We start from the raw sequence: 20,780 nt of genomic DNA on the forward strand, positions 1-20,780 counted from the left end.
CCCACCAGCCATCCAGAGCTGACACAATGCTACCGCTCGGCCACCTTCTGGAGCCAGTGTCGCCTGCTTTAACCTGGAACGAACTCTCCTTTCTCCTTCCCAGCGAATAAATCCGCAGCCAGTTTGCCATAGGATTGTGTTTGGTGTGAGCGCCGAGGGACCGGCTGCCTCGGGGGACGCAGCTCGTCTCTTGGGACGGGAACCACGCGAATATTTTGCCATCGTTGGTGTACGGGACCCAGCTCTCCCTGAGGCCAGCGTGCCTGGGGGCGCGACAGCCGGGAGCAGCCCAGGGCACTGGCTGTGACCGCGATCCAGCTCACATTTGGTGCTGGCTCGGTGACAGCGAATTACTGACCACACGGCCGGTTCGGGGGCTCTGCCCTTGGTCGGCACTCACGGCCGTGAGCTGCTCCAGACAACCACATCTCGAGCTGGTCAACTGCTGGGGTCCCAGCCCCACTGGGGAGCCCAGGGCCACAGGCCCCATGCGGCCTGGCAGGAGCAGCAGCAGACAGACCTGCCTCTAGTCTCGGCATGGTGTGAAGGGGAGCGGGAGGAGGGATGAGATGGGCTGTGTGTGCGAAGGGAGGCAGCAGGACCATCCAATGTCACCCTGCCCCCTGTACTGGACCAACAGGCCCAGCTACCCTAATATTCTGCCTCCAGAGACCCTGGCTCACAGCAGTGGGCCCATTTACCCTGGTATCCCGCCTTCTACCACCCCAGCTCCCCCCCGACCCTGGCTCCCAGGGCAGGCCCAGCCCAGCCGGCGAGGCCGGGGGCCGACTGCCAGGACGTACCCGAGTAGTCTCTGTCCTCGGCATTCTCCTTCTCCCGCTCGACGGCGAAGAGCAGGGTGCAGACCAGGCCCTGGTTGGACTGCAGGTAGAGTGCGATCAGCTCGTTCAGGGTCTTGAAGCGCCTCACCTGGACTCCCTGCGACGTCTGGGGGCACAAGGGGGCAGGAGGGAACCCGTCAGCGTGAGCGGGGGCCACACACAGACATGCCGGGTTAACACCGCTCCCATGGGCTGCACCGAGCGCAACCGCTCGGTGCAGCCCATGGGCGTCTTCCTTTCAGCCCAGAGATCCCAGCGGCAGCCTCTGACTCTCCCGCCCGCCTTCTCCTCCTGGGCCTTCGCCCCCGTCCTCCTCCTGGCCCCGAACCAGTCAGGGCTTTTCATCCTTCCCCACGCTCAGTCCCTGTAGCCGTTCTTTGTTCAATTACAGCAGCACCTAGAAACCTTGACTAAGATCCGGGCCCCCGTGGTGCCAGGCCCTGCCCAGAACCCTCCCGAGATCAGGGCCCCCATGGTGCCCGGAGCTGCTCAGACCCCTCCTGAGATCAGGGCCCTGTCACGCCAGGCGCTGCCCAGACCCCTCCCGAGATCAGGGCCCCGTTGTGCCAGGCGCTGCCCAAACAGGGACTGAAACTTTGTCTCTGTGACCTGGGCATGCCTGCCCCCACGAGGAGTGCGAAGGAGCAGGGTTCAGGGGGCCTGTCCGTGCCTAGGAGGAGACGAGGTGACAGGCTGGGGGAAGCATGCGTGGTGGGTTTTGTTTTCTCCCTTCCCCATGCTGGAGACGAGAGGCTGGGCCAGATGGAGCGAGCGTCGGCCCCACCCAAGCAAGAGCCGTGCAAGGAAACGGGGGAGCCCCCCCGTCATCTGGGGGTGTATCCGGCAGCGCTGGGGGCAAGGCAGCAGCACTGGCCCTGCTATAAACACAGCCGGTGGGCGGCACCCATCTCCCAATTCCCAGCCCCAGCCCAGCATCTTCGCTCCCAGCCCAGCCTCGGCGTCCCGGGATGGGGCCGCGGCCCTGCTGTATGCAATGCAGACTCGGGTGTGAGTGGCAGAGCAGATCTCCGGGAGGGACACTCTGGGGAGAAGGGACGGGGGGGGGGAGGGGAGTTGTACTGTGGGAGGGGCTTGGTGGGGATTGTGGGTGGGTGCTTTCTCCTGTCCCTTCTCTCCATTCGGATCCCATTAACCCCGCCGCCTGGCCTTTCCCAGCCTGTGCCTGGCTGGTAGGGATTTTAACAGGAGCTTCTCCAATATCCCCATGTCCTGGCCAGGGGCGGACGGCTGGTCTTGGTGCCGTCCTGCCCAGCGCATCTGTTCCTCCAGCTGTCCCGTGCAGGCCGGGCTAAGCCTTCTCCCAGCCAGAAATCCCATCTCCAGAGCAGCTGGAGAAAGCCCTGAGCCCCTGAGCCTGGAGAGGACAGTGGGGATGGGCCCCTGCGAACACGGGACGAAGACCGTCAGGATCAAACGTGGCTGCGTCCTCGTGCCAGGCCCTCATGGATCCCAGCTTCGGCTTGCCAATCTCACTGCAAATCCGGGGCTTGGGCACCCCGTGCTCTAACCACTTGGCTACGCTCCCTTTTAGCTGCCCCAGACCAGCCTGTTTGCAAGACGAGGGGTAGCTACAGGAACCGGCGACCCGGGAGCTGCAGGCGGCCGCAGAAGCCACTTTTTGTGCTGCGACTAGGCCCCAGGGCCTGTCTTCCCCACACCAGGGGCAGGGGTTTGCAGCCAGCGCCTGGTGTGCAACCAAGATGGGGGAGTTCAAAGGGATTCAGAGACGCAGGGCAGAGAAGTGGGAGCCAAGAACTCCTGGAGCGTAACCCCGGCTCTGACACTGCTCCCCATGGCACCCCGACCAAGTCACTCTGCTGCGCCATGCCTCAGTTTCCCCAGAGCTAATAGTCCTGAGAACTTTGTGAGGATTCCCTAGTTAAAGGCTGAGCTACACTGCGGGGTCTTGGGAAGGTAGGAGAACCTAGCTGGTGCACGTCCGGCTTTCATCCGCTGAGGACGGGCGTGCAGCAGGTAAACGCAGCCAGCCCGCCCTGCAGGGAGCGGTGTCACTGCCCCAGCCGCGTCACCAACAGCTGGGTCACGGCCGTGGCGAGTTTGAAAAATTAGAAGAAAAAAAAAAATTAGTTTTGGGTCAGAACAAAAATGAAAGTTTTGGGCGATGTGAAAAGCGGAACAAAGGGCGGTTTCTCGGCAACCGAAACGTCCTGGGCCAACCAACCCCAGCCGCTTCCCTTTGACTGCGACCCTTTTGGAACGTCGGCCCCGTTCGAAATAACGACCTCCACGGAGACTTGGAAAGGAGAAGTCGTTCCAAAGCAAAACAGCAACCTGTTTAGAGCGCTTCCGGTGCAGGGGGGTTGGAAGGGTGGGGGGACGGGACATTTTCCACATGGAGAATTCTGCAAAACCGGTCTGAATTTGTGCCCTGTCCTGCAGTAAGTGCAACGGGCTGAGACCGGGTGTCACTGCTCCGTATGACGAGCGTTCCTCTCCCGTACCCGCTTGGTAGCCCATGCGAAGGGGACTTGGTGCCGGCACCGATTGGGCCCTTGGCTGGCAAGTTCCCATCCCCGGCTAGAGATCTGCCCCGCTGATCCAGGGCAGCAGAGCATTCTGGGGGAAGCTTGTCCAGTGCTGTCTGTCCAGTACCTGCTCCGAGGCCCTGCCAGGTACCCAGGAGCGGCGTTGGCCCAGTGCCCCAGGTGCTGCCTGATCTCAGCCCGGCTCCGCGCATGGCGGGCGAGGCTGGGGCGGGGGGAGGGGAAGGCGGGTATGCTGACTCGGCAATGCGGCGGGCAAGGCTGGCATGGCAGCTGGAGCACACAACACTCTCCTGTCTGTGGCCGTCCCTCCCCGGGGGCTGCTTTTTCCTGTCTGCTGGACAGCACAAAGGGGTTACTGTTGGGCTATAAATACATCGGCACATGGACCGGCCTGACTTCCTGCCAAGATCAGCAGCCTCTGCGCCGGCCGGCCCCGCTGCACGGCCCTGGAAAGCCCAGGCCACGTGGCCTGCATTCCCCCAGCCACCAGGCGACAGGCGCCCTGACGCGGGAACTCCCGGTACTGCAGGGGTCCCCCCACAAAGGCGGGGATCCCCTGTGGCCAAGCTCCAGCCGTGTCGGAGGGGGAACCCCAGAGCAGACAGCCCCCCAGTCCATCAAAGCAGAAGAAAGGGGGAGCCATACTGAGAGCTACATGTGCTGAGGAAAAAGAGAGAAAGGGGAACTAAGAGCCCTGGTGGTCATGAACCCCACGCTCCAGCTAGCGCTGCGGCCCAGCTGGGCACCTCTGGAGGGGGTTCCGTGGGCAGGGCTCTTTCACCAAGGTAGGCAGGCTGGTCCAAGGGCATGCCAGGCACACAGCGGGTGGCGTCTCTCCGTTCTCCCCTTCTCCGCTTGAACTCAGTTGCACCTGTGCCATGCGAGAGCCTCATCCTCTACAGCCCCTGCAGCCGCCTCGTAGGCCACTCCTTCACTACCTTGCTCTGTGCCTCAGTTTCCCTGGCAGCTCATCTACCCAGGGAATTTCACCAGCATCGTTACACAGCTGTAAGCCCCCACATAGATAGTCCTACTGCAGGGATAACAGAGCCTTCTCCCGGGTCAGCATCTGTCGTATCGAAAGCCAGAACAAGGCCCTGTAACTCCAGCACATGTGTTCCCAAGGCAGAAACTGAGCAGCGTAACTTTGCCAGTAAAATTCCCCATGGAGACCAGCCCGTAGACGGTGAGCTCTGGGGGGCAGTGTGTGGGCAGTGCCCAGACGGATGGGGCCCTGAGCTCAACTGGGGGCTTCCATGCCCTCTATCCAATACACCTTGGTCTTCACCCGGGCTTCCCAGTCACCCTCTGCCCCAGCTGGGTCTGGATTTTCCACACCGTCTTCTCTGCCTAGGGGAAATGTCTTGGGAAGATGCTACACAAAGTAGACTTGTAGTACGGGGGTGGGGTGTCCTGGTGGGTACTGTGTGATGTGTGTATTGTGTATGGATGTGCCCTGTTGTGTACTGTGTCTACTCGTCTGTGTGACGTGTAGCATTCTGTGTGGGGGGGTGTCCTGTTGGGGACATAAGAACGGCCAGACTGGGTCAGATCCTGTCTTCTGACAGCGCCGGTGCTACAGAGGGAATGAAAAGAATCGAGCGATTCCCTGTTGTCAGGTTCCAGCTTCTGCCAGTTGGAGATTTAAGGACACCCAGGGCATGAGGCTGCATCCCTGCCCATCTTGGCTAATAGCCATTGTTGGACCTATCCTCCAGGGACTTAGCTAGTTCTTTTTTGAACCTATTTGACTTCAGGACATCCCCTAGCAACAAGTTCCACAGGTTGGCTGTGCGTTGTGTGAAGAAATACTTCCTTTGGTTTGTTTTAAACCTGCTGCCGATTAATTTCACGGGGTGACCTCTGGTTCTTGTGTTATGAGTAGGAGTGAATAACACTTCCTGATTCACTTTCTCCACACCAGTCATGATCTTATCGACCTCTATCATATCCCCCGTGAGCCGTCTCTTTTCCAATCTGAACAGTCCCAGTCTTATTAATCTCTCCTCATACGGAAGCCGTTCCATACCCCCCATCATTTTTGTTGTCCTTTTTTGAACCTTTTCCAATTCCAATATATCTTTTTTGAGATGAGGAGACCACATCTGCACACAGTATTCAAGATGTGGGCGTACCATGGATTTATATAGAGCAGGGCCGGCTCCAAGTTTTTTGCCGCCCCAAGCAAAAAAATTTTCCCGCGCCCCCCGGCCCCGCCCCATTCCAACCCCTCCCCAAATCCCCGGCCCCGCCTCCTCCCCTGGGCGCGCCACATTTCCCCTCCTTCCCAGGCTTGATTAAAGGTTTAGAAAACATGACCTATGAGGCAAGACTGAAAAAATTGGGTCTGTTTAGTTTGGAGAAGAGAAGACTGAGGAGGGACATGATAACAGTTTTCCAGTACATAAAACGTTGTTACAAGGAGGAAGGACAAAATTTGTTCTCTTTAACCTCTGAGGATAGGACAAGAAGCAATGGGCTTAAATTGCAGCAAAGGGGTTTTAGGTTGGACATTAGGAAAAACTTCCTAACTGTCAGGGTGATTAAGCACTGGAATAAATTGCCTAGGGAATTTGTGGAATCTCCATCATTGGAGACTTTTAAGAGCAGGTTGGACAAACACCTGTCAGGGATGGTCTAGACAATACGTAGTCCTGCCATGAGTGCAGGGGACTGGACTAGACGACCTCTCGAGGTCCCTTCCAGTCCTACGATTCTATGAAGTTGGGCTTACTGGCATCACATTAGCTACCCTCCCATCATCTGGTATAGAGGCTGATTATTACACTTAGTAGTTCTGTAATTTCACATTTGAGTTCCTTCAGAACTCTTGGGTGATACCATCTGGTCCTGGTGACTTATTACTGTTTAATTGATACATTTGTTCCAAAACCTCCTCTAACAACACCTCAATGTGGGACAGTTCCTCAAATTTGTCACCTAAAAAGAATGACTCAGGTTGGGAATCTCCTCACCTCCTCTGCAATGAAAACGGATGCAAAGAATTCATTCAGTTCTCCACAACAGCCGTGTCTTCCTCGTCTGCTCCTTTAGCACCTCGATCGTCCAGTGGCAGCTTCCTACTTCTGATGTGTTTTTTTTTTTTTTTTACATTTTCCTGTCACTTTTTGTGTTTTTAGCTAGTTGCTCTTCAAATTCTGCCTGGCCTGCCTTACATTTGACTAGCCAGAGTTTATGCTCCTTTCTCTTTTCTCCACAAGGATTGGACTTCCGATGCCTTTCTGCCTCGAACTGCCTCTTTTACTCGGTTGTTTAACCAGCGTGGCACTTTTTTGGCTACTGGGGCTCTTTCTATAGTTGGGGGATACATTTAGTTTGAGCCTCCATTGTGGTGTTTTTACCCAATTTCCATTCAGCTTGCAGGCATTTCACTCTTGTGACCGTTCCTTTGAATTTCCAGCTAACTAGCTTCCTCGTTTCGGTGTAGTTCCCCTTTCTGGGGGGAAACGCTGCTGCTTCTTTGGTATCTTCCCCCGACACTGATGTTAAATTTAACTGCACTGTGGTCACTATCACTGGTGGGGGAGGGGCTGTGACTAGCACGGCGGTGGCAGAGGGGCTGGGGCTGGCACGGCAGTGCCCGGTGGATATGGGGGGCTGGGGCTGGCACGGCAGTGCCCGGTGGATATGGGGGGCTGGGGCTGGCACGGCAGTGCCCAGTGGGTATAGGGAGGCTGGCATGGCAGGACACTCCCTTGTGGCCATGTGTGGGGAGTGTCGGTCTCCGCACAGCCACACACTGTTGTGATCACAGCTGTGATGTCCGAGGAAGCACAGCCGGCACCGTGAGTGCTGCACATGCTGCGGAGGGCAAGAGGCCAAGGCCCCAGCAGGCCGTTAGCGGGGGCGGCCTGGCTCGGAGCCTGGTGAGCAGAACTGCTAACCACACCCATGGCCCGGAGAGAGCCCGTCGCCCACTGCGCTGCACAAGAGCTACCCAGAAATGCAGCCACCTCTGGGGAGCAGGGCACAAACCCGCTCTTCAGAGGAGCCTCATGGACCCTGCAATGCCCACCTCCATTGTGTGAGGTCTCAGCTGCCAGACACCACCGAATTGGTGGCCCCAGGACTTTCACTGGCGAGGACCCGGCCTCCTCAGAGCCACTACACATCTCAGTCCCTCCTCTGTCCCCTCAGCCAAGGACGGCAGGACCCAGCCCTTAGGGACAGTACCCGAGCTAAGCCCCCATCTCGGTAGCCAGCCCCCAACGGCCACCGCACGGCACAGCGGGCACTGAACTCGGACCCTTGAGCTTCAGAAGTGGAGGCCTCTATGGCTTGAGCTAAAGGAGACTCTCAGCCAGCACCACTAGTAGGGCTTTTATCCTTCGTAGCAGCAACAAGTGATCATCGACACCGTACAGCTTACAGCATACGCCTGCGAGGACAGGGAGAGCGGGGCAACCCCCCGTCCCCAGGACCCTGCCCCGTTGCTTGGTTTCAAGATCTGGGCCCAGCAGCGAGGACAGGGCTGGGCTCCCGGCAGGAGCTGCACTAGTCTCGGCACACAGCAGCGAGCGGTCCCTACCTGCACCGCTAGGAAGTCATCCTCATCTGGCAGGATCCGGTAGGTGTGGACGTGCTTCTGGAACCTGCGGCAAGCCGGAAGGAAGAGGGGTTAGCGAGACAGTCACAGAGCCCCGAGAGGCGCAGAGCAGAAGGATGGGCTTGTGGTTAATGCACTAGGCTGGGACTCAGGTGATCAGGGCCCAATTCCCTGCTCTGTCACTGACTCCCTGTGCGACCCTGGCCAGCCCCTTAGCCCCTGATCCTCAAAGGTATTTAGGTGCCTAACTCCCATAGGAGCTAGGCACCTAAATACCTTTGCACCTTAATCTCTCTCTGCCTCTCTTCCCCATCTTGGACATGGGGATCAGACTTCCTCTGTCCAGCCCTTGTTTACAGGGGCTCGAAGCTACCCAAGATGGGGGCAGTCTCTCGCTGTGTGTCCGTACAGCGCCTGGCGCACTGGGGCCCCAACCTCGGTTACAGCCACTGGAAGCTACTGCAATACTTCCCGTTGCGCTCAGGAACAGCGGTGCTCCGCCTTTCCACCCACGGATCTCAAAGCCACTTAGGAACGTTAACGAATTAACTGTGGGAAAACGAGGCCCAGACGGGACTCGCCCAGGTCCATGAACCAAATTGGATAGAAGCCAGGAGTCCTGCTCCCACCCCCACACTGTAGCTATAGGACCATCTTTCCGGTGCAAAAGCACGCCAGCTTCCAATGGGTCTGCCACGGGGACTGAATCAAGCAGCGCAAGTCCTGCCAAGCCACGCAACAGGAAGCCAGCTGCAGCCCCCGAGCGCCCTGCCCCCTCGCAGAGCTCTGGTCCCCTACTGCCAACACAAACCCCGAGTGGCTGGAGGGGGAAAGACACCAGGGGAATTTTTTCACCCTGGTACAATTCAAAAAGCAGCTGCCCTGAATGCCGGCGGTGTTTTTCAGTGAGCAAAGAGCAGGACAAGGAGGTTACAACTGAAACCGCGTAGCAACCTTAAAAAGCGACATTGGAGCAAACTGGCGAATGTGTATGTCTAGCACTGCGCTCTGCTAGCTGTTGCAATTGCTCAGCTGTGTGTCATCAGCCCCATAATGCCAGCAACTAAAGGAGAACCTCTCTTGGCTTGGGTGCCAGGCAACTGCCCTTTTGGAGCAGGAAGATCCTTACTGCTTCCAGGACATTTTGAATGGCCACAGTGTGCGACTGTTTGTATGCACTAACACCTAAAAGCACCATCTGACATCAGAGGCCCATTGTGCTAGGCACTGTACATACACACACACACACACACACACACATAGTGAGAGTCCCTGTCCCAAACAGCTCCTGGTCTACAGAGATAAGACAAAGGACAGGAGGGAAACTGAGTCACTGAGTGGGGAAAGGACTTACTTGGCATCACCCAGCAGGTCAGCGGCAGAGCTAGGGGAAGGCAGAGCTAGGCTCTCTTCCGCGCCCTCTCCAGTTTTTCAATATCCTGTTTGACGTGTGGACACCAGGAACAGTCACAACAATGCCAGAAAGAGAGAAAACTGCCCTACTCCTCCCCTTTTCACCTCTGTGACAGGGTGTACTTCCCAGACCAGCCCTCCAAGAGCCAAATTAGACCACGTGGGCCCAATCAGCCAATTAGGCTGCAGACGGGGGAGATTTAGGCTGTGTGGAAGGAGCTCATTACACGGATGCTTGCCTGTAGGGAACACAAGCTGGGAATGGGCGACAGGGGTGGATCACTTGATGATGACCTGTTCTGTTCATTCCCTCTGGGGCACCTGGCATTGGCCACTGTTGGAAGACAGGATACTGGGCTAGATGGACCTTTGGTCTGACCCAGTCTGGCCGTTCTTATGTAACAGGTGGGGCTTCTCTAAAGCCAGGAGGTTGGAAATAGTGCGGGAAGCTGCGGGAGGAAGTCTGCAGAGCCCCTCCCTGAGATAAGGGAGCAGGAGCCTGGTAGGAAGGAGTCCAGGGATGAGAGCAGGAAGGTGGTGGAGATGCAGAGCTGAACTGTTCACTACAGGGCCCTGGACTGGAACCCAGAGTGGAGGGTGGGCCTGAGTTCCCCTCCCATCCACAGTAGGGTGGTGTTTTAAGGGGAGTGGATACGAAGGCTGCCAGAGTCGCTGCTGGAGTGAGGGCAGCGGGCGTGAGGCGGCCTAACGCTGCGTGTGGAGAGAGACCCTGAAAGACCACCCCGGAAGGGGAACTGCTGAGTGACCTGGCTGCAGGGTGGAGTCCCGAGAAAGGGGCTGCAGACAGACAAAGAGACGGAGGGCAACCGCGGGAAGGGGCGTCGGCCTGGCAGAGCTAATCCCCAGAATGGCCAGGACGAGGCACCATCCATTCGCCCGTTTTGCCACAGCATCACACTGGGAGCTCTTGTTCAGTTGCTTGTCCACTTCCTTATGACTCGGCTAACGGAGCAGAGCGTACGCTTGTCACACTGCGGCTGACAGCAAGCTGGGAGGGGTTGCAAGCACTTTGGAGGGCAGGATTAGAATTCAAAAAGGACCTGGATTGGAGAACTGGTCTGAAATCCACCGGATGAAATTCAGTAAAGACAAGAGCAAAGTACTTCACTTAGAAAGGAAAAATCAAACCCAGAACGACACAATGGGGAATAACTGGCCAGGTGGTCGTACTGTTGGAAAGGATCTGGGGCTAGAGCGGATCTCAAATTGAACATGAGTCAACAATGTGATACAGTGGTGAAAAGGGCTAATATTGTTCCAGGGAGGGCTACTTTTTGAGACCTAGCCGTTAGCCACTTCTTAATCCATTTCAAGTGTGCTTTATCAATGCCGTGCGGGTCTCACTTCTGAATCAGCACTTAAGCCAAACGCCTTATGAACGTCTACGTGCGTCATATCGACTCTATTCTACTGAGGTTCCTACAGCTCACGCCGCCCCAGGAGAGCCCCTGCATTAAGCACTGTGAGCCCACACCTGTCACACGGCATTTGTTTGTTCCTCCTCTCCCCAGGGACAGGAGCATGGGCAGTGGAGGGTCGTGTTTTGTCAGGGTTTCAAGTGTGGTTTTTTAATTGTTAAATATAGGTTGGGGGGTTTATGACTGAAATAGACCTGTTGCTATGTGTCTATGTTAGAGAAGACCTGCTCAAAGACATGAGCCTGGCGACTGGAGCAGGAGGTCTGTGATGGTTCTTAGCTCCTGGGGGAGTTCCTTCCAGAGTCTGGGACCGACCCACCCGAAAGTTCAGTCTGCTGCATAGACGAGCTTTATCCTTACTGTAGAGCTCAGCTCCACTGGGCCCGCGAAGCGAAAGTGTTGACCACAGTCTTTGTTCTGCAGCTTAGGAAATCTTGTAGCTATCCTTGGCCCAATCTACTGAGCGCCTTGAAGATAAGGGCTGAGGCCTTGAGCTCGGGCTGCAATTCTCCGGGAGGCCAGGTTGGGAGCGGAGGACGGGTGTGATTGCTGGGGAGTTTCCGTACTAGATGGAGTTTCCTGAATGCTGAAGGTTTTGTGCTCAGGTATGCCGCGTGGCTGCAGTCCGGCTGAGCGGTGACAAAGGCATGAACAACTCCGTCCACAAGGATGGGATGGAGTCTCAGGAGAAGGCAGAAAGCGTTACTCGCGGCTGCTGCTAGCGGAGCGTCAGCGAGGAATCCAGGAGTGCTCCTAAACTAAGACAACTCCCACCTGTTCATGCTCTCTGTATGTGTGTATATATATCTCTCCTCAATATATGTTCCACTCTATATGCATCCGAAGAAGTGGGCTGTAGCCCACGAAAGCTTATGCTCTAATCAATTTGATAGTCTCTAAGGTGCCACAAGTACTCCTGTTCTTTCTCCTAAACTATGCGTCTAATCGAGGAATCATGGGTGTGAACCTTCAACGACAGGACGCTGCACTGTGGCTGCAAACTCTTCACCTTTATCAGTCAAATGTGTGATGTTGTCAAGAAATGAAATCAGGTTTGTTTACAAGACCTATTTTCTAGAAAGCCTTATTGACTGGAATTAATGATATGCCTGGCCTTTAATTCTGCATGAGACCTGCAGCGTGTCTCCCAAATTACGCTCCCCCGTAACACCGCCACTTCTGTCAACACCTCAGCACCTGCCTACACGGTGTAACTCACCTGATCTCCGGTTTGACTCTGCGGCCTGTAATAGACCCACCAGCCCTCTCCTGGGCTTTGTCAGCGAGCACACTGGGCCCTACGCCTTGGGGCTCTGAGTCATCTGACGAGTAATCATGTCTTTTGCCATCCCCCTCCCCCACCACCTCCTGTACCCACTCCGGCCTTCCCAAGCAGATTATAACCAACCATGGGAACTGTCCCACCAGGTTTCACTAATGCCAACTATAATGGGGTTTTTCTCTCATCAAATGAGAAATTCTAACTCCTTGTTACCCGGACTCCTCGTGTGGGTAGACAAGCAACTGAAAACGTCGTCTCTTTGCCACGGCAGTTCAGTTGGTTCCTGACATCCTGAGTTTGAGTTCTGTGCTGCGTTTCCTTCCTCGGCGCCCTCCCCTTGCGCTGGTAGTTTAATGCCCAACTGGCTGCTAGCCGAGGAGCCAAGTCCCCTACCTGAGATACACAGGTCATTCCATTCATATTACCCCCCTCCCATTGGAACGTGGCCCAATATTCCCTAAAACCAAAACCTTTGACCTCTCAACCATTGCACAGCTAACAGTTCACCTCACGTATTTTCTGTCTTCTGCCTTCTCGAGCTCACTGCACTGGTAGGATCACCGAGAAGAACTCTCAGACTTGCCTTTTCTTCCAGGCCCTTCCAAGATGCGTCTATGATCTGTGTAGCTCCATGGGGCGCCGTGTCATTGGTTCCAGTGAGTATCATCATCATCATCAGTGGACACACGCCAGACAATTCATAATCCCGTCTAATCCTGCGATCACAGCTTGTCTCTTCGCTCCAGGGAGGCGGCACGCCATCCCCTTGTCCCTGTGTCCTTGCTGAGTTCTCTGTCCGTTCTTCTAAAGATGGAGTCGCCAAGGATGATTGTTTGCATTAATGGTTGAAGAACCTCTCTTGGTTGCTGCTTGTTTCATACTGCAAGGACACCCATCACCTGTGTCCCCTGTAACTTCCTGTTGCATTCCTCCAGAGCCAGGTGCTTCAGTAGTTGACTTGCCGGGTATCTGAAAATGTTTTGCTATGCCTAGCCGGGTTGAATGCCCCCTGGCTCTCTTTCCCTTCTTGGTCACAAATTGCATGAACCCTTCTTTGGTTTCTACTCTGTCCAATTCCTGTATAGCCCACTGATCCTTCCCCTTGTGGCATCGGTGACGGTGATTTCCAAACTTGGTGGTCCAGGGAAGTCTTTGTTTCCTCAGATGCTGCACAATGGTGCAACTGTTTTCTCCTATTCCGTCTTCCAGCAGAAAGGAAACCGTAGCACATCCAAGGCAGGTCCCAGCAGTTGTCCTGTCACCATCCGTACCTGCTAACTGGTGGAGAGCCATTCCTAAACCAGGCTTCGCATTCCCGCTCTCAATTCCTACCGAAACTCATCCAGTTTGCTGCTCCTCTTCGCCTGCGAACTGAATCAACTAAGCCTTACTGCTCAGCTCTCTCCCTCGCAAACAGAGACTTCAAACACGGCTCTGTATGAAGGCCTAAGGGTCCCAGTGACAAGCCCCTCCTTGAGACACAAACAGCCCTGTTTCACCGGGCCAGGTCAGGGGCCCGCAGCCCAGGGACACAACACTCACCAAGAACAACCAACCAACACCCATCAAATCCGTCTACCTGCAGGCACCGGATCCACATCTTCACCCGCTGGCCCCTCCTGTGGCCCCGCAAAAGAGTGTGTACATGTGTGGGGCGGGGAAGACGGCTGGGGACAGGGGCCACCAATTTTTGCAAAGAAAAATTTTCAAGTCAGGGAGTTTCCCATTTCAGCTACATCAGGACAACTTCACGGCTGTGGGGATGTGTCACAGACTTGTTCTGCCACGTACAGCCAGACAAAGCCCAGCTCCCTCATCAACCTTCCCTTGCAAAACAGACGCAGGGCGAGGGCATGACACGAGGGCGGAACAAACCTTCGGGTCAGCAGGGGACTTGTCCCCGGCTCCTTCGGAACGGTCTGACGGTCGCGGAGACGTGTCACTTGGGGATGACCCACGACTGACTTTCTCATGCGCATCCCATCAAATCCCAGCTCCTTATTTCATTGGAGCTTGACGAGATGTCTCAAAAGGTAATCTTAGACGGAAAGATTTTTAAATAATTTTGGTTTCGGACAATACAAAACTACTCGAGACAGGGAAGTCCAAAGCTGACAGTGAAGAGCTACAAAAGGGATCTCACAAAACTGGGTGACTGGGCAACAAAATGTCAGATGAAATTCAATGTTGATCAATGCAAAGTAATGCACATTGGAAAACATAATCCCAACTATACATATAAAATGATGGGGCCTAAATTAACTGTTACCACTCAAGAGAGAGATCTTAGAGTCATTGTGGATAATTCTCTGAAATCCTCCACTCCATGTGCAGCGACAGTCAAAAAAGCGAACAGAATGTTGGGACTCATTAGGAAAGGGACAGATAATAAGACAGGAAATATCATATTGCCTCTATATAAATCCATGGTATGGCCACATCTTGAATACTGTGTGCAGTTCTGGTCGCCCCATCTCAAAAAAGATATACTGAAATTGGAAAAAGTGCAGAGAAGGGCAACAAAAATGATTAGTGGCATGGAACAGCTTCCATCTGAGGAGAGATTAATAAGACTGGCACTTGGAAAAGAGACTAAGGGGGGATATGATCGAGGTCTATAAAACCATGACGGGTGTGGAGAAAGTGAAGAATGAAGTTTTATTTACCCCTTCACGTAACACAAGAACCAGGGGTCAGCTGTTGAAATGAATAGGCAGCGGGTTTTAAACAAACAGGAAGGTTCTTCACACAACACATAGTCAACCTGTGGAACTTGTTGCCAGGGGATGTTGTGAAGAGCAAAAGTCTAACTGGGTTCAAAAAAGAAGTAGATGAGTTGAAGGAGGATTGGTCAATCGATGGCTATTAGCCAAGGTGGCCAGGGATGCAACCCCACACTCTGGGGGTCCCCAGGCCTCTGACTGCCAGATGCTGGGACTGGCTGACAGGGGATGGATCACTTGATAATTGATAATTGCCCTGTTCTGCTCATTCCCTCGGCAGCACCTGGCACCAGTCTCTGTCGGAAAACAGGACACTAGGCTCCACGAACCATCGGCTGACCCATTAGGGCCGTTCGTAGGTTCTCCTGTAATAAGGAACTGGGAACTCCGGATAAGGAGCTGGGACCATGAATACGGAGCTGGGAATAAGTCACCGGCCTCTGCCACATGAGCTAAGGAGACACTATTGGCTGGTCCTTTGTTCTGTCGCCAGCCCAGCCCTGGAGGACGACGTCACACCCACTCCCAAAGCCAGAGCCCCTAGTGGGCGTGGTGATGTGCTGCCAGGGGGCTCGCCCACCAATCTCCTGCTTCGGCTGATGATGTGTGCCACAGGTGCCCAGGACCACCTTCCTCCTGCCCCCAGCCTCAGTCGCAACTTGGCACCGACCACACCCCGTGTTTAACCTTCAGTGTGAACCGGCCTCTCCCCACTGGCCCCTGGGTCAGCAACCCGCGGGGGGGGCAAGGTTGGGGGCAGGGTGCGGGCCAGAGGGTGGGGCAGGACTCCCAGCATGGCGAGGTGGAGACAGTTAAGATAAGATTCCCACCTCTGCGCCCCCTCCTAGTGGCTGGAAAGGTCCCCCTTCTCCAGCCCGGCTTCCCGTAGGCCCCCCCGGCTCCCTGGTGCATCCTCCGGCGCACACCGAGGGGAGACTGGCTTCCTAGGAATTCAGTGCAGATCGCCAGGCCCCACAGTGACCCAGCAGCGTGCGCCGTTCCAGCCCCAGCCCCGGGAGCACGGCCCAGACCACATCAAAGGCAGGGCGGTGCCGTTACTCTCCTCCACCCAGCGGAGCTGCCCAGGGGCCCACGAACATCACCAGGGTGACGGCGGGTCCCCCGAGGATGGGGCGGGGGGGGGCAGCCTGCGTGTGCCGCTGAGTCAGCGGTTCCGCTGGCCTCCAACCAGCCCTCACGTGGACAGAGCTTTGCGAGACGGGGGCCAGGCCCCTCCAGAGGAGGGCAGGAGCTGTAAGAACCTGCGTAGAACAGGATCGGATAAACGGCTCGTCACTACAGGCCCTGTCCTGTGGATGGGGAAAAACAGGTTCCCACTTGCTTCTGGGCAGAAGCTACAGCTCCCCCGGGGCTCTGTGTGCACAGATAACCCCGTGGTATCAGAGTGGGGACAGACTGGGGAAACAGAGTCACAGCCCCTCTCCTGGCCCCTTTCACACCCGGCCCTTATGATCTGCTTGAGCGTCGACTGTACATTCTCCCAGGCTGGGGCTGTGTTTGAGTCTGGGAGCCAGGTTCCCCCCGCCGGTTTTAAACCACCCCCTCCAACCCGCAGCATTTAGCCCTTCATGACATTTGCAAGATTCCAGGCAAACTCCTGGCGCCGGTAAGCGGATTGATGGGGATGGTTCTCTGGACCCAGCGGGGTTGGAGCAGCCGCTGCATTGTCCCAGCACCTGCTGGACAAAGGGCTCCGGGCAGCCAGGAAGTTATTTATTTTTCAGTGGAAGCTCGCAGGAACCAGGGGCCGTGAGCCAAGCTGGTGGGGCAACGAGGAGGTGTTGAGAGATGGGCTGCAGGACGCCCCCGTGACCCACGGAAGAACGGGCTCGACCCCAGAATGCACCAGACTTCCTGTGCCAGCCAATTCCAGCCAGCCCTGGCTACTAGCCCCAGAGAGGCCCCTCTGCTTTGCGGGTGGGGGGCGGGATCGCTAGGCGGACGGAGGGAGGAAGGCGGGGGTAGAAACATGTGGCAGACGCACAGTTCCCAGCATGAGGCACGTCAGATTCAATGCCACGTCGCGTGCCGCTGATGGCAAGACGCCCACCCACACCTACAGGGCCCACGGCAGGAGGGCTAAGCACTCACCCCCACACACTGCCAGCCCCACCGCCCCCTCCTAATAGGATTTCTCCGGGCTTCAGAGAGGGAACCCCTTGCCACCTCTGTCGTAAGCCCAGAAGGCAATGACGCCCCAGTGGCAAGGAGGAGACAGCTAAGGGGGCTGCACATGGCCCCACGTACAGAGTCCATCAGGATCCCGCGCCCCACAGCTAGCGGCTGGCTGGAGATCCCTCAAGGTGACTCGACCTGAAAGCGCGGGAGGGGAGGAGCGGGGCTGAGAGGCATCGAAGTGACTTGGCCACAGGACGTTAGACCGCACACTCTCTCACTGTGACCGCACGCCCGCCTCTTTCACCCTTGAGGAAGGAAATCTAAAAATACCGACTGTATTTAAATGCACATGAAAAAAAAAAAGAGAGAGAGACAAAAGGGCAGGGAAATTTCAGTGGGTGAGGCAGGGTTTGCGGACAGCGGATCCCGGACTCAAGACAAGTTATTCTGCTTTGTTCTAACTCAACGGGACACTCAGGATTTACCCCTACGGGGACGAGTCAATGCACTTAACAGCCCAGTTTGCTTACTTCCCATTCGAGATGGGCCCGACCCAGAACACCAGATCCAGCCACCCCCACCAACAGAAGGGATGGATTGCTGAGATGGCTGTTCCAGAAGAAACCAGCCCCTGCTACTGAGCTAAAAGAGGATCTTTATCAGATGTTCGCAGTCCCGGGGCTATGACACACAGTTGATCATATGGTTGACCACACACACACACACACACACCCCTACCTCTCTCTCTCCTAGCAAATACTTTGCTAACAATAACCAAGCAGTCAGCTCCACCAACAGACCGAGCCACAAGCTTCAAACCATGCCTGGATCTTCCCCAAGAACGGGGAGAGCGCCCCTGCTGGGGAGCCGTGTGCACGGGAGAATGTTTCACGAAACCGCCGAAGGAGACAGAGGCTTCCACTAATTGTGTATCTGATGGACACACCCGCCACGCAGGAAAGGATTATTTTAGCCCGATCGGGAACGCGCACCTCGTGTCACCTCACAAGGGCAGGAGAGCAGACCGAGCAGTGTGGTGTTACGGGGAAGGCACTTTGGATGGATCAAGTGGTAGGAGGGCCTGATTTTCTCAGAGCACCACGACAGGGGCAGAGTTAAGGGTATTTGGATCCTTGACTGTGCAGGTCCATCCCTTATTGGGTATGTCTGGGAAAGCAGGGGGAGAGAAGCGGGTGAGGGGCAGCACTGCTCTGTGGATGTGTCACTGGCATAGGATTCCACGGTCTGCCCCATGGACTGCAGAGCCTGACTTCACCGCGAGCCCCAGCTGAAGGGAAGCAGGCAGCTCCCCAGGAGGGCAGAAGGTGGGTGCAGGAACCGGAGGGAGAACCATAAGTGGGGAATCAAGCCCCGCTGGGGAAAGCCAGGCGGGAAACGCAGGGAGTGAGGACAGGGAGCCCTGGGAAAGACCCTGACTAAAGTAGAGAGAAGATTGGGAGACCCAGAGGGTGGGGCTAGGAAGTGGCCCAGGGAAAACCTCTGGTAGAGGGGCAGCCCTAGCCGTGCAGTACGGTGCCCCAGGCCGGAGGGTGACTGGGTTCTCCTCCCTGCCCCCAGGAAGGGGGGCTGCAGTCTGAGCCAAGGAGAGGCGAGGAAGGGCCCCAGAGAAGGCGGAAGGATTTTGTTTGTGTAAAAGACATTTTTGGATGTTGAGTTCAGCCAGCCGTGAGCCCAGCCGGGGTGGGTTACGATGGCGACCCTGGCTGGAGAGCCGAGTCACTGGAAGAGAAACCAGCACCGCTCTGGAGAGACCGTCGGCGGGGGTGAGAGAGCTGCTACGCCACACCTGGCCACAAGGAGGCACCGAGCGATGAGTGGACTTCTTGGCCCAGGCGCCCAAGTTAGTGCAGCCCCGAGACCATTCGAATTTACACCGGACTAGTGCAGACGGGTCCCCAGGGCCAGGAGTTGTAGGAAGCTCCCTGACATCTCCCCACGCCCCTGCAAAGAGCTGAGCTCAGCCAGAGGGGAGAATCTAGCCCTTAATCTCTCTGTGACTCAGCTCCTCTTCTGTGAAATGGGAATAAAAATCCTGGAGAGAGTTCCCACGCGGGCTCAGCCCCGGGGGCCGCCCAGCCCAGGCTCCTGGCTCCGGCAGTGGCCAGCACCAGCCACTTCCGAGGAAAGTGTGAGATCCCCACAGCAGAGAGGGGTGGGGGAATCTGCCTGAACATTGAGGGCACGTCTACGCTGGAAACTTCAGTCAATCTATGATAGGTTCACGTCCACAGAGCCCCCTTCTTCACCAGGAGCGCTGCCGCTGACTTCAGAGGGGCAGTGGGGAGGGCTGAAAGCCTGGGCTCCCCACTCCCGGGAGCCTGGCTGCCCCCAGCTCTCCGCTCCCTGCTGCCGGGAGCCTGGCTGCCTCCTTCCCCCCCCCCCCCCTGGCTCTCCACTCCCTGCTCCTCGCTCCCAGGAGCCCGGCTGCCCCCCTGGGCTCTCAGCTCCACACTTCCCGCCCGGCTGCCCCCCAGGCTCCCAGCTGGAAGTCCGGGCAGCCTGGCCTCCCAGTAGGGAGCCTCAGTGCGGCCTGACTCCGTGCAGGGAGCAGGGAGCCCGGGCAGCAGCCAGACTGGGAGCAGGGACCCCAGAGGGCAGCCGGGCTCCAGCCGGAGCCCCCTACCCACTCTGGGATGCCAGCCCGGCTTTCTTGTCAATTTCACGGCAACTTGACACTGACCGCCAATATAAGTAACCCGCAGTGTCTACTGCATGGCTCTAAGTACACCCACGTAAGCCCTACGCCCCTCGTGGAGGTGGAATGATGTCGTCGGCGTAGCAGGGCACTCACGTCAGCGGGAGCGAGGCTGGAGCGCACACCCTGACATAACGAGGTCGACGGACGCTGCCTTACCTAGACCTAACTCTGCAGTGCAGACCAGGCCTAAGTCTCATTCTGCTTTCTGATCGTTACAGAGGAGCTCGAGACCTGAAGCCTGAGGTTTAATATCGCTGCCAAACCGTCTGTTGGCATTAATTATAACTCTGGTTATTCTTGTTCTCCATGTGACCATCCACGCCCCCTTTCAACCTTGTTAAGATTTTGCTCTTGCTGACTTCCTGTGGCAGGGAGTTCCACAGTCTGCGTACACGTGGGGTGAGAAAGTGTTTTCTTTCGTCAGCGTACTGTAACACCTAGTGTGTTTTCTCACAGCTGCACCCGGAGCAGAGGGCTGCTGGCTGCAGGACGCCCAGGTCCCTTCCCAGAGTTGATGCCGTTAATTTAGAACTCTGGAAGGTGTATGACCAGTTTAAGTTTTCCCCTCCAAGGTGCATTACTTTGCCTTTATCGAAAGTGAACTTCATTTGCCATTGTTCCCCTACCTTGGTTCGGTCTCTCTGAAATTCCTCACCGTTCTCTCTAGCCCTAACTAACCTACATAATTTTCTGTCATCTGTACATTTTGCCCCTTCACTGCTCACCCCGTTAAAGGTGGGATTTCACCCTTAGATCCCCCCCTTAAGTCTCCCCACACACACCCTGGTGGCCATGCGGAGCCATGGTGTATGTGTCTGCCTCAGTTTCCCCTAATGGGCTGGCAGTGAGTTCAGTGAGGCTTTTCTGCCGTGAACAGTGCCCCTTCAGAGGTCTGGTTTATTTAACCAAAGGTCAAACATGGCACACACGCAAACTTCCCCCCAGCATCCTAACCAGGAGGGGCCGAGTTAACGTCGGTCTGTCTGTTCCCCTGCAGCCAATCCTTTCGTCTCTGTCCAGCCTCCTTAGCAGTAAAACCCTCTTGGCCCAGGACCCCCTTCTAGAGTCTGGCCTCTTGCCATCAGCTGGGGAAGGCTGCCCCCTGGACTCGGGCCCTGCAGAGGCCAA

The 20,780-nt window shown here is 56.3% G+C and overlaps 1 protein-coding gene across 2 annotated transcripts in view; it reads right to left on the minus strand.

Moving 5' to 3' along the window:
* Nucleotides 1-20,780, minus strand: part of INPPL1 (inositol polyphosphate phosphatase like 1) — an 83,733-nt gene that overhangs the window by 43,142 nt on the left and 19,811 nt on the right. For both annotated transcript variants that reach the window (XM_065581840.1, XM_065581839.1), the window contains 2 exons: nucleotides 7,920-7,983; nucleotides 804-948 (listed from right to left, as the gene is read on the minus strand). In XM_065581840.1, coding sequence (XP_065437912.1) covers nucleotides 804-948; nucleotides 7,920-7,983 — 209 coding nt within the window. The remainder of the gene's footprint in view (nucleotides 1-803; nucleotides 949-7,919; nucleotides 7,984-20,780) is intronic.

The sequence above is a fragment of the Chrysemys picta genome, chromosome 1 (assembly GCF_011386835.1).
Source record: "Chrysemys picta bellii isolate R12L10 chromosome 1, ASM1138683v2, whole genome shotgun sequence".
NCBI classification, from domain to species: domain Eukaryota; kingdom Metazoa; phylum Chordata; order Testudines; family Emydidae; genus Chrysemys; species Chrysemys picta.